This window comes from Xiphophorus maculatus, chromosome 3 (assembly GCF_002775205.1).
Source record: "Xiphophorus maculatus strain JP 163 A chromosome 3, X_maculatus-5.0-male, whole genome shotgun sequence".
Taxonomy (NCBI): domain Eukaryota; kingdom Metazoa; phylum Chordata; class Actinopteri; order Cyprinodontiformes; family Poeciliidae; genus Xiphophorus; species Xiphophorus maculatus.
In genome coordinates this window covers 20,636,669-20,650,337 of record NC_036445.1, presented here as the reverse complement: position 1 = coordinate 20,650,337, position 13,669 = coordinate 20,636,669, and the positions used below count along the sequence as shown (strand labels likewise).

Sequence of the window (13,669 nt, the reverse complement as noted above, 5' to 3'; positions counted from 1 at the left end):
GAATACTACTTGTTTATTTACAATTTACCACATGCTAGAATATTAGAATAGTATTATTTCAAAGCTTTGTAAGCTTTCGATCAGTTAGTCTGAGTTAAATGGAGGCACACCTGGGGGTGTATTTTAAGGTAACACCTCAAACACGCTGTTCCTGACATGTTTGACGTGTGTGACTCATTTCAAGAGATTGTCCTTGAAATTAGTTCTATTCAGACAGTCTTAATGGCCACACAGCAAGGAAGAAGTGATGTCTCCAAAGCAATGATAAAAATCAGATTACACTTTACAAGTGAACAATGTTTAAGAGCGGCCATCACAAAGCTCTGATCTCAGTCACACAGAAAAAATGTGTAAGTGAGCAAGGGGACCTATTAACCTGACCCTTGTTACTCCTTACCAGGACAGTTATTTTAGCGAACAGCAATGGTAAAATCCCAGAATGATAACATAGACCAGTTTTGAACAAATAAAACCACTAAAGAGTTATGCTAGAGTAGAAACATGAAATCTGTTTAGAAATTTACTTTGTACAACATATGTCTCAAACACATGCAATGGTGTACTGCAATTATTTTCATGAGTTCCTTTCTATGAGTGAAAAAAAGAAGGAAAATGAACAGTCTTGACAATGAAAAGCATATATTCATTAAATTTATTGCCATTTGCTACATAGTGCTGAAATGTGAACACTGCTAGTTGATTTCCACAGTTTGCTCCTGGATGTATACGATGTAGTGGTGAGTGTTTTCTCCCTGAGTGAGGACCGTTAGAGCATCCAGGCCATGTCCATCCTCCACCACCATCACCTGGTTGCCATCGAGTCCCTCGTCTGCATTCACCACCATCAGCTGGTTGCTGCAGTCACCCACTGCATGATCCTGAGCAACCTGCACCTTTACCAATAGCATAAGGTCAATGCAGATTCAAAGAACCAATCAGTTTCAGATAAAGTGCAGTGATTATATTTACCTGCTGTACCACAGTCACTGTGCCTGGAGCCATTGCTACCATGGAGGCTACTGCACTGTGAGTCTCTGAGCTCAGTTCAGCGATCTGCTGGACATTACCTGAGAAAATGTATTCAAGTATTGTCATCACTGAAGAAGAACATCAGTTTTACACAGTAAGTAAATGAATACTTGCTGAAGTAGTCATTTTCTTTACACTATTTTACGTGTTGTTCTGCAACAGCCACACCCTGAATATTTCTACTTGAATTCCATGTCCCAGCTGAATAAAAATATTTCCACACCATCACGTTTCCACCACACATTTCATGTAGAGCATGAAAGTCACATTTTGGTCTCATCTGACCAGAGCACTTTTGCAAAGCACTCGAAAAAGAATTAGACATGAGCAACACTATTTGTGCCGGAAGCAGCAAAAAAAGTGAATGCTGCAAAAGGAGTTTCACAAACTCGGCTAATAAACTAATTGTGCTTTTATCATGCTTACCGTTGTCCTCCAGGACTGCTAAAGGTGCTTCTGTCAGGTGTTCTTCATTCTCTACAGACACATACTGAGCTTCTGTCTCCTCAGCCACCTGCACAGGCACACAACAACAGACTGCATGAAAAGCACCTTACCTGACAAACACAAGACTTACTTTATAGTCATATCACAGGGCACCTGCACATTTTTCACATACTATTTCTTTTTCTTTCCAAATTTATTAAAATGTACAGCCAGAAAGTAAGGAAATATGGTGGGAAAACAAATGCTTATATGGAGTCATGTTGTACAGACGGATGGACGGACAGACAGACAGAAATCTGTTTGTTGTTGTTATTTTGTTTCTTGTGTATTTGTATACTAGCTACCTCCCAGTTACCCTCGACCACTTTCAAATTGTGTTTAGTCTTCAAGTGACGGGTCAGCTCCCACTTTGTTCCATAAACAAACTCACACTCTGGGCACTTCATCCCACCTAGCACAGGAGACCAACAAGAAATGAGGGTAGGCTAACCACATTTTTATGCACAAATTTTACACATTTGAAAGCCAAAGTCTTCTAGCTTTTCATGGCATTCCTTTAATTTTCTATCTAGTATATATTCCATACTGCTGTGATTAAATGGAGATTGTGACAGATGTGGTGACAGAGTTTGGAGTTAAGCACCTTGCTGTTTCAGGGTTTCAGAGTTTGGCAGTCCTGGTCCAGCATTCTCATAAGTTTCTTCTGGGTGCTTGATGTTGAAGTGTCGCTTCAGAGCACCAGCAATATTACATGAGTAATGGCAGTGAGCGCAACGAAATGGCTGAAAACACAAATTCATATTACAGTATGAATCAGATTAGATTGCCAATGACAGTGAATTTAGGCATTTTAGTCTGTGTGCAAAATCTCTGTGTTCAAACTACACTTTGTTTTACAAAAACAGATGTTATGTACATTATTTTCTGTGGATCGTTAAAAATAATAGAAGTACAAACTGAGGTTGCATTTATTAAATGTGGATTCCTACCTTAAACTTAGCATGTTGCTCCATGTGTCTGAGCAAGGAAGGTTTAAAAACAGATGTAAAAGGACACTCCGAACACTGAAACCTCTTCCCTGAACGGACACAGAATGTTTTCCCCTTCGATTACCACCATTTGTTTTTACACTTCTGCTAATCTATGCCAATAGCTTAGCCATATATTGCCTACCTTCATCTGTGTGGTTCAGTCGGTGACTTTTCAGCGTGAGCTTAGATTTGAACTTTTTACCACAGTGATCACAGAGATGATGCTTCTCACTGCTGTGTCGGTTCATGTGGGTCTTCAGGTTACTCCGATTGCAGCTCGAGTAGCTGCACACACTGCAGACGTAGGGCTTCAAACCTAACCAGATTGACACACACACACAGGATTCACACTTCAGAATCACACATATTAATATTTTCTTCATTGTGCATCAACAAAATACTAAGAGGTTATTCCCTTTCATATCCATAACAAGGTTACTCCCTGTTATGGATATGAAGGCAGTATGTCTGTTTAAAAGGGGCCTTGTACTCAAATTCATAAAGATACTAGGTGACAAACCAACATATTTAAACATTTGGAGAATAAAAATAATTCTAAAAAAGTTATGCATTTATATTTCAAATTACAAACCATATTATATTGCATAAAATTAAAATTAAATACATTGAAATTTACTATAATATCAAACAAAGTTAAAGAGATAGAATATTTTTACAAGGCACTGTTTTGTATGGCTACCTATGTAAACAGAGTGGCATTTTGCTGCAGTAAAATAGTCAAACTTTGGGTTTTCTTTGACAATAGAATTATTTTTTTTGGCTCGTTCGCAACTGCAGCTATCACTGCTGATGAGTGTCAAAAACACCCCCGAACCAGCAGAAATGTGAAAGCTGGAGCTCTGATTTAAAAAATGCCAGCGTCCTCTGAGACCTTCATTAACACCTGTGCTGGCTATCTGTCTGCAGGCTTCTGCAGCAACTCAGGCTGAGAGCAGCTGTAACTTCAAGGTAAACAGCTCTTCAAGGTAAGCGGGAGTGTGTCAGAGGCCGGGAAAAACATGTGGTGGTAAAAATTAACAAGCAAAACAAACAGCTGCTCAAGTTGAGATACGTAAACAATCTGAACCACTTCACGGAAAGAGAAACACAAGAGGGTAAAAAACATGGTGCAATATGTCGAACAGACAAATAAACTGTTGCAAAGACCCTCTAGATTACATCTGGTCATTCGCCTCAGCAACATAAGTGTGTGTTTTTAACTTTCTCTTCCTTCCCTGTGGAGGGCAGGCAGGCAGAAGCAGAAACAGATGGAAGCTCAGCTGACAAACTAAGGATACAATCACCAAGTACTATGAATGTTATTGTTGCAGACCTCAGCAGCGATAGCGTATTTCATTTGAGTTTCCAGCACACCTTGATGGGCCCAGATGTGTTGCTGAAAGTCACTGCTGTTCTTCAGGAAGTAGGAGTCACAGTAAGGGCACTTCTCTGCACGCTGCACCATCGGTCCTTTACCTCCAACAGGTACTTTATCTGTCAAACACATATTAACAAAAAACAGAATCATAAAACCACTGACTGGCTCCTCCACAATGAAAATGAGGAAAATCTTACAAGTCACAACTTTTTCAAAGGAAACATTTAAATGCAATTCCAAAATGAAGACATTATCGAATACCGATTGTATTGTTTGTTCTGTTTTACTAGGAATACATTTGTTTTTCTTACCTGGGTGGGATGATTTAAGGTGGTGCTTTAATCTGTGCTGTGGGTAAGTGCGCCGACAGATGGGACACACAGCACAGCTCTCCTGTAAACAACAACAACATGGCATCAGTAGAAATAAACAAGAGCCTTGCAAAACTTTCATACCTCTTCAACTTTTTCACATATTCATTGTATTTTTTTAGCTTTTGTGATAGATTATGTTGAAATTCTAACTCTGAAAACATAGTGTGTACTTATATACACCCTGCTCTAGGTCAGCTCAGTTAGATTGAATGGAGAGCATCTGCAAACATCAGCTTTAATGACTTCCCATAAATTCTCAATAGGATTTACATCTAAACTTTGACTGGGCCGTTCAAAGAACATATTTTGGTCCTAGTGTATATACAACTAAATGAGTGATCATGCTGGACGTTGAACCTCCATCATAAATTTTTGCATAATACAACAGATCTCCTCTGACTGGTTACCTGTTCATGTTGAGTCCTCATATGTGCCTGCAGTTTGTATTTGTCAGGTGTGGAGTATTTGCAGTCAGGACTCGAACAAGGCAGCAGCAGGTCACTGTGCTTCTGGATTTGGTGTCGTTTCAGTGAGCTCTTGGTGATGGAAGAGTAGCTGCACTTTGAACAGTAATGCAAGTGTTCCTTGGTGTGTGTGCGGACGTGGACGTTGTAATGAACCTTGTACCAGAACAGCTTACCTATGAGGGAGAGTCTATGGGATTAAAGCAGCTGGTTCCACAATACAAAATAAAAAAAACAAACAAGAAGAAAAACAATAAAACATAACCACTATTATCTCACCACAATATTGACATTCAAGGTCTCCGTAGATTTTCCTGAGCCTCTGATAGGTCTCCATATCGAGGCGGGTTTTCTGAAGAGACGAAAACACCTGCTCGAAGGCGCTCTGATAGAAAAACAAGAGGAAGCAAAGAGAAAAACTTTAAGATCAAAACAAGCAGGACTAAATAAACTTGTGATAGCCTAGTGGAATTTTATAGAGAATATTTGTTGATTATGGTTTAGGATAATTTAGGATAAATCATTGTAAAATCTCTGTATATTGCACGCTTCTTCAGTAGGAGGATGTTTCTGAACAGTGTTGCAGGACATCTTATATTTGATAAACAGACATCTATTTTTATTATTTTTCTTTAGTCACATTTTGTTGTCTTCTTCTAGGTTCAGTGCCAAGCTATAATTAACCGGTTTTGTTAAATAATACTTTGTAAATTTTATTTCCTCCTTCCTCAGTACAGAAATAATATAACATTATGTAAATCAAAATAATTAAAAGATTCCCAAAGCAAACTAAGTTTCTGTACAGCTGGATTTTTCTGGTCTTATGTAAGAAAAACACAAATCAAGCTACAGAGTTGATTGAAAAGAGTATTTTTTTAAATAATCTGAACAATAATGCAGCCATTAAAATTTAAACTGTGAACCAAAGTAGTGAAACAAAGTCATGGTTCCATTATATTTCAGGATGCTACATTATCTCTAAATGTACCTTCTCTGCAGGTGAAGTTTGGCTGACGTCTACCTGGGAGGCTGAAGATAAATGTATTTCACCAGGTGAATCTGAAGAGTTAGAAACTCCTGATGATGAAGATGAAGCTGTGTTGCTGACTGCAGATGAGTTTACAACATCTGGTTGTGTGTTTTCTTGAGTCCTGTCTTTCAGAGATGAGCTGTTGAAGCCAACGGGTAATGAAGACGAATTGTTTTTTTCTGCATGTGCATCAGCAGCAGAAACACATGCAGCTGAATTAAGTAATTTCTCTTCAGCTGCAGCCTCATTGGATTTGTCCTGGGATTCTTTCTGAGCTCCACCTATGCTCTCTCTGTCTTCTTTTCCTTTCTCTTCTTCCATCATCTGCACAGATTGGGTTTGTTTTTTGTCCTGCTGTTGCTTCCCATCATTTCTCAGTTCCTCTTCATCTCCACCAAGACCTTTGTTGCCTTCTATCTTCGTCCCGGCGGCCTCACCTTCCTTGAAAGTTGCTTCCCTCTCTTTTTCCCCACCCTCCTCACTTTCTCCACCTCCTTCGGGCAGAATCAGATAGTAGCTGATGTTGATACAGTTGATGAAGGTCTGCTCCATGTCCAGCTCAGGATGACTCTCCTCCAGGTGGCCCCTCAGCCTCTGCGAGCTGACCAGTTTTTTGTCGCACACACTGCACACATACAAAAAGAGATGCTTCCTGATGTGTGCGGCGAGGGCGACCATCTTGGTTGCAGTGTGGTCACAAAGTAGACAGGCAAAGGGTGGCTGAGGCCCATGGATCAGCAGGTGGCGCTCTCGCTCCTGCTGGTTCTTAAAGCGTCGGTTACAGGTGGGGCAGTGGTACAGGAGCTGCCGGAGGCCCTGTCGAGTCTTTAACCTGCAGAAAGTGCAGATGTGTAAGAAAAAAAATACACCTGCTATATTTTGCAAATATTTGTTTAAATCTTTACATAAAGGCATGGTTAGAAACAAATTTTAGGATCTATAAGTTATTTCTGCATGCAAGTTGGTAAAATTTATTACTAGAAATCTGGGCCCTGCCCTACAGTCTTGAATGGATATTAGAAATAAACTAGAATTAACTTAAAGAACAAAATATGTTCTGGTCATGAACTTACATCCATCCATCAGAGATAGAATGAGGATGAAGTTTAAATTAATTCCGGGCTTTTAAATACTTATTTGAACAATTTCTTTATGTACTGATGAGATTAGAAACATTGCAAATGAGTTGTAAACAAAATAACTGGGAACACAAGTTTGAATCCAAGTAGAATTTCTGCACTCCACAGATAGTCCACATAAGGCATACAGGCTCAAATATACACATACATCCCCTTTACTGTTTTGACTAATGTCTCAAGCTGCAGAGCAACCACACATTTTTGGCCATCAACAAGATTCTTTCATTACTATGACTAAATATTTGGCTACCTTTCTTATCAGAAATGGTAAGCTTTGTGCCACAAAGCTGATCATTAATTTTGAGGGATTCTCCCTAAACCACTTTGGATGATTTGGGAATCATTGCCCTTTTGATTCTTAAATTTTAGCCATTAATCCCGATTGTCAGCACCCCTCCCAACCCCACTAGGGACAAGGGTGTTAGAAAATGGATGGAATCCCGATTGTCACTTCAGATAAATGGCAATTGGTCCAGCCTATTATAAACTGGAAACAACTCAAACACCTACAGGTGCCATCCACACTGAAGCAAGTTTAACATTACCTGGACAAAGAAGGTGCTGATCAATACTGGTTTTATAATTTATAAAATGTGATAACAGCATGTTATTTTATGCAAAGATGAGTATACAAATATGTAGACAGAATTATGCCAGGAGCTTGTTGATGGCAACACAGAGTCAACAAAGAGTCTATGGGTTCTTGTTAAGCCATTTCTACCCTAATATTAGTGTTTGTGTATGTATACATGCAAACATTTATGGTTGAGCCTATATTAAGAATTTTAACCTTGTGTGGATTAGAGAAAAAACACAATAAATTCAAATTTTGTGATCACTTCACCTTGACAAATGGTAAATGGACTGAACTTATATAGCGCTTTTCCAGTCATTTTTGACCACTCAAAGCGCTTTACACTAGAGTCACATTCACCCAGTCGCACTCACAAACACGCACACATTTATACACCGATACGCAGATCGGTAGGCAATTTGGGGTTAAGTGCCTTGCCCAGAGGCACATCGACATGTGGCAGGAGGAAGCTGGAATGGAACCTACAACCTTCCGATCGCAAGACGACTACTCTACCAAAGAGCCACAGTCGCCCCCTTATTTGTTTACATGAACAAATGTTCATGTAAACAATAAGGTCTAGAAGCACCTGTTACGTTATTGTGAAATTTATGTCCATGATGAACTGTCTTAATATTACAGGTAATTAACCTCTATGAAGGATCACACCTTAGTTGCTGGTAGGTCTGGAGGACAGCAGAGTCTTTCAGGTTGTGCCGTGTCTCCATGTGTTTCAACAGGTTCTTCACGTCAGAGTACTTTTTCTCACAAAAGCTGCAGTGCTGCTTCATCTTCAGGTGGACTCTCTCTGTGTGAACCTGCATTAGCAGAAATGTAGAGGCTCATTTATCAACAGGGAATTAGTAACAATCATTTCAACCTAAGAAATTAAGCTAACCTTATCAAAAAACAGACACAGATAATAAACATGAAGTTAGGAAGTGCTGGAGCATCAACAAAATGTTTTATTACAACCTTAACAATGAGATGACAAATGAAATTGCCGCTAATCTAATTTGCAAAGTGTAACAATAACACCACCTTTAGGTGTCCTGGGCTGAGGCAGCTGAAGGCACAGCGATCACAGCTGAACTTCTCTCCTGTGTGCTTCCTCAGGTGAACATTCAGGTTAGCTTTAAAGAACAAAATCCACACAACTTAACATTTTCGTCTTTTTTCTTAATACTGAACTGTTCCTATCTCCTTCCACTAACTCGGTGAGTTACCTTTGATGGCTGAGGCATAGTCACAGTGTGGACACTGGAAGGGTTTTTCCTTGGTGTGTGTCCTGAGATGGGCAACCAATGAATGTCTGAACTTAAAGATCTTATTACAAAACTCACAGGCAAAGATCTTCAGCTTGCTCTGGAGTAAACTAGAACAAAGAAACAGAGTATATTTTTTGCACACATGAACTCATTTCATTGTTGCTGCCTTTGGAGGAATAGTGTTGTCAGCATCGTAACTGGTTTTATAAAGCAATGAAAATTTAATTTTTAACATACAAATAATTTTGTTTTAAAAGGCAAACTGTAATTTTGTGCAAAATTAATGAACTTAAAAAAATTAATAAAATTGCTTTTGACAGATATTGACAGTATACTATATATATATTACTTGGTAGCATCTTGCTTGATGGAATATTCCTGGAATCCCTTGCTGGTTGAAGCAGTTGTTCCTGACTTCAGATTAGAGCTGCGAGGAGAACAAAGCAACATCACATCTGTATATGAAAACTATAATGTTTCTCATTGGTACAAATACTAATTTTTTTCTGAATCATAAATTGCATAAGTTTGTTTTTCTAGTGTTTATAATTCCAAGACACGCTTTTCATCCCAAATAAAAGAAAACAGAGATTTCTCTTTACCTTAGATCGTCTTGTGGTGTCTGGTTATTTTCACAGACTGTAACTCCACTTGCAAGAAGCTGATTAGACAAAATATTCAATAAAAAAACAACTTTAAGATAGACTTCACTGATCAAAGAAAATAGTTTCTAAAAACTAGCAAAAATTTTATAATATTGCAGAAATTACCCTTTAATAGTGCAAACTAATATTTTTGCTTACCTGATGTTGACCTTGAATAGCTGAAGACTCTGTTTCTGCTGCAGTATTTTCTACTGTCACCATTTTGCAAACACCTGCTGCATTCAAAGTAACATTACTTTGCTTCTAAAAATAATATTTGTAGCTAAAATATAAAACTAGTAAAACTAGCTCAACCTGGAAGTATTTCGTCTTCTGTCAGAACAACATTAATCAGAGCTTTTTTCTGTCCCGTTGTTTTTCCTCCTTCGCTGCAAACTTGGTTGATGCTTGTGAGATTAGAGCTGCTGGTATCTAAATGTAGAGAAAAAAAATTTAGTTTCCTTTGGTAATAAATGACTACAAAATGTGCCCTTGAAATAACACACTCACCTTTCTGTCTTTTCAGTCCAGATCTTGTTGGTTTTTGTTTTGTTTGGTTTGAATCTGTTCCTCTGGAACCAACATCTTCTTCTGCACCTGAAGTAATTCCTATCAAGGCTTCATCTGTTAATTGTTACAACTTAAAATCCAGTTGTCATGAGGTATTATTTTTCTTTCTAACAATTGTGGGATATTTGGACAGTAAATAATCATTCATTCAAAAATGCATCTTAACAGTTACAGTAAAGCAACAGTAAAGCTTTTACTTCTACAGAAAAGCAGTAAAAACAGTAAACTTTCACAATAGACTGTTTATACTGCTGGGCTACTGCCATCTGTCCCCTCTATCTTTACCATGCTGTTGGACATCATCCTTTTCATCTTCCTCTCTAAGGCAGATATGTTTGAGGATTTGTCGTTTGTTGCTGAATGTGCGATGGCAGACTCTGCATTCACGCCCTAAAGCTCCATCCTGACTTTCACCTTTATAGAAGAAAGACAACAAGAATTAGATTAGATTAGATAGCATTTATTGTCATTGAACAGAATTCAACGAAATTTCCATTGCAGCTCCCGTGCAAAAGGTCAAATATATACAGTATAATATTTTCATTCCACTTCGCAATTATTACTGCCGTCTATTACAGACAATGGTGCATTAACAACACCATTTGTTGCATATTTAAATGCTATCTGGGCCAAATGTAATTACTCTGAAGACCAAAATGACAGAATTATGGATTATATGTAAATGGAAACAGTACCATCTTTGACTAAACCACACTGTTGCTGTCCATCTTTGAGTCTCGATTCTTTTTCTTTCAGATTTTCTTTTGCACTCTGAGCCGCAACAGTGGTCTGGTCCATCAAGTCCCCCCGTAACTTCTTTGTAGAACCTTTTGGTCTTCCTCGTTTTCGCTTAATTGGATTGTCTAAGAGCCAGAGCCAGTAACAAGGAAAAAGAAAGAAGAATGCCAATTTAGAATGTGTTTCAGGATGACAAAATTTTTTCTTTGTTCAAAATTTTGTTTGTATTACATTTCATCAAGTTCATACATGGCTTCCTGCAATAAATAGGATACAGTTTGAATACTATATTTTATGTTAAATAATAGTATTAATTCTTGATTGAGTGAATGGAGGAATGCCAGTTGAGATAACTTGTAGGAGATTCTCCTAACACCATAGTACTTTTACCTAACAGCTTCTCCACAGGCTCGGTTATGAGCGGCTGCAGTGCAGTAATAATGCTGTCTGGGGACTCATGCTGGGGGTGATTCTCAGAGCAATGTGCCAGCAGCTCGGAGCGATTGGGCGAGAACAGGTTGCACAGGCGACACATGAACACAGAGCCAGCTGGAGGGACAGAAACGAATAATATTCAAGGTCGGGGTTACAGAGATCAACACACAAGCACCATTCAGCACCTTTCAAAAGTATTCATATCCCTTGAACTTTTGCACATTTTGTCATGTTGCAACTACAAACTCTAATATGTTTTACTAATATTTAATGTTATAATATATTATACCAGTTAAGTTATATATTAATGTTTTATGTTGCAAATCAACACAAAGTAGTGTGTAATTGTTAGGTGTTAGGTGCTATTTTTTGTTTTTTTTACACAGATAGAATTTTGTGTATGTGTTTGAGTCAATAGCTCACACTGTTGCAATGACAAATCCAAATCTTTTTGGATATTTCTCTACCAGATATACACTTCAAGAAAGATTTGGTTTTTATTATCCTTTGCAAAATGGCTGAAGTTCATTTCAACTGGATGGTGATTGTGAAAGTTACAATTTTTAAATGTTACCATAGAGTCTTAAAGAATATCCCTAAACCCAATGGAGTGTCTATGGCATAGACACTCCATTGGGTTTAGGGATATTCTTTAATCTTAAGTGCACTTCAAACCTCTTCACAACTTTGTCCCTGGAATATCTGTTGCTCTTTGTGATGCTTTTTCTTCTCTAATGTTTTCTATAACCATCTGAGGTCTTCACTAAAGACCTGTGTTTATACAACGATTAAATCACACAATAAAAGTAGCTGATTACAAACATGTCACATTTTTGACACTTTTGTTTGCATTAACCTTTGAAAATACATATAATTTTCATTCCACTTCGCAATTATTACTGCCGTCTATTACAGAATAATCACGTTAAATAGTTTGTAGCTCGTGACAAAATGAATGTCACATAAATGTTATGAATACTTTTGCAGTGCTACTTGTATGTAAATACCATAGTGGCCAAAAACAAAATGAGGACACCACCAACATATTCGCGTTGAAATTAACAGAAATTCTTACCTGCTTTTTCTCCATTCATTTTCTGTCAAGCGCCGACAAAAACAAAAAGGAAACTAATTATGCACTGGCATGAGAAACGTTATGGAAGTGTATAATATCTAAATAAACATTTTAAAAGTACATATACTCCAGAAAGTCACGAATATCTGTCGAATCTGCGACACAAGTCTCTCCAGTCAGCGGAAGTAAATAGCACAAGCAGCAGACTGTCTGAACAGGTAACCTCACAGCGCCCCTAAGTGACGGGAAGATAATACTGCAACTGCTCAATGCAAAACGCATTTAAATAGAGAAAATAAGCGTGAAAGCAAGTTAATTTGTCCAGTGAAAAAATAAGTGTTTAATTTAAGGCATATACGAGAAACATTGGGCATAAAGGAGACTTAAGAGATATGGTTACTGAAGTTGTTTACAGTTGTGTCTTAAGAAGGCTGATTACAGTGATTGAAGACACAATCAACATCTTATCAACAGGTTGGCTAAAAAATGACTTAAATAGTAATTATATAAGCAGTCATCAATACTTAATTTTTATGGCATATTATATTATTTTCTACCTGTACAAGGTTTATTTATTTAGTAGCAAGAAGGACTTGAAATTATTTACTTGATGACTAAACAATAATATTCATTAACTGAGATAAAACTGTGGGATTTGACAACTTTTTCTAGTAAACATTATGTCCGTTGAAGTTATGTTTCATTGTTATATGCAGTCCTGGGATTTAGAAAGCTTCAATGAATATGTATTGGAAAACTAACCTTGTTCTTTTGTGACCACGTCAATAAAAGTTGGAGATTTGCAGTTTGCTGGTCAGGAGTTTACTGATGTTATTCCACTCAATGCCAGGATACAAAATATCTGCAACTATCAGTGTTGCAACCCTTTGTTCTCAAAGGACTAATAGGGTCACTTCCAAACTATTTGGAGATCATACAGTGACGTTTTTTATTCAGAAGGAAAACATTCAAGATCATTGCTTATCATTTAAGCAGTTGGTATTCTTGGAAATTCAATGTCAGAAGATGTGGGGTTTAGAGAAACTGCTAATAATAATAATAATAATAATAATAATAATAATAATAATAATAATAATAATAATAATAATAATAATAATAATAATAATAATAAATCCCAGGGTTGTATCTCAGACTCTGCAAGCCTTAGTTAAAGTATTACATGTTAAGTTCAAGACAATGCAATTGGAAAAAAAACATCATGTGGCTTGATGGGAAGAATAGACAGATGAACTCCTCTCCTTTAAAAATTATATGGTATGATGCCATTGTTTTTCTTTTTTTATTTAATTACATTTGAATGAACCACAAGGCTTTTGGAACAATGCCAAGCAAAAATTAGATCAAGATGCAGAGCATCGTGTTTGGTGTAAACCCAACATAGCATATCAGCATAACCACTTAACATAAACTGTAAAACACAGTAGTGGCAGGATGGTGATTTGGACTTCTTAC

At 37.5% G+C, this 13,669-nt stretch overlaps 1 protein-coding gene across 5 annotated transcripts; it reads right to left on the bottom strand.

Annotated features, from left to right (window-relative positions):
- Positions 1-635: 635 nt before the first annotated feature.
- Positions 636-12,370, bottom strand: zfat (zinc finger and AT-hook domain containing). Of its 5 annotated transcripts, none has more exons than XM_023331594.1 (25): positions 12,318-12,370; positions 12,197-12,218; positions 11,077-11,235; positions 10,644-10,811; positions 10,234-10,362; positions 9,889-10,002; positions 9,694-9,810; positions 9,538-9,614; positions 9,337-9,395; positions 9,084-9,161; positions 8,693-8,841; positions 8,508-8,599; positions 8,136-8,284; positions 5,712-6,585; positions 5,003-5,108; positions 4,667-4,899; positions 4,197-4,278; positions 3,882-4,001; positions 2,650-2,823; positions 2,466-2,554; positions 2,120-2,258; positions 1,821-1,927; positions 1,456-1,543; positions 970-1,067; positions 636-893 (listed from the first exon to the last, which is right to left on the bottom strand). In XM_023331594.1, the coding sequence occupies exons 2-25, from the start codon at positions 12,213-12,215 to the stop codon at positions 693-695; spliced, it is 3,621 nt and encodes a 1,206-aa protein (XP_023187362.1). In that variant the 5' UTR covers positions 12,216-12,218; positions 12,318-12,370; the 3' UTR covers positions 636-692. The 5 variants fall into 5 exon arrangements, with proteins under 5 accessions (XP_023187362.1, XP_023187363.1, XP_023187364.1 ...); XM_023331595.1 differs by having other exon boundaries at positions 12,324-12,347; XM_023331596.1 differs by having other exon boundaries at positions 9,538-9,611; positions 12,197-12,370.
- Between the last annotated feature and the right edge of the window lie 1,299 nt (positions 12,371-13,669).

What these genes read in the sequence shown, in the direction of transcription:
- zfat (XM_023331594.1), bottom strand. An exon ending in GCCTGTGGAGAAGCTGTTAG is followed by an intron (nt 10,812 to 11,076) that starts GTAAAAGTACTA and finishes TCTGGCTCTTAG; the next exon opens with ACAATCCAATTAAGCGAAAA. An exon ending in CTATGCCTCAGCCATCAAAG is followed by an intron (nt 8,600 to 8,692) that starts GTAACTCACCGA and finishes TGTTCTTTAAAG; the next exon opens with CTAACCTGAATGTTCACCTG.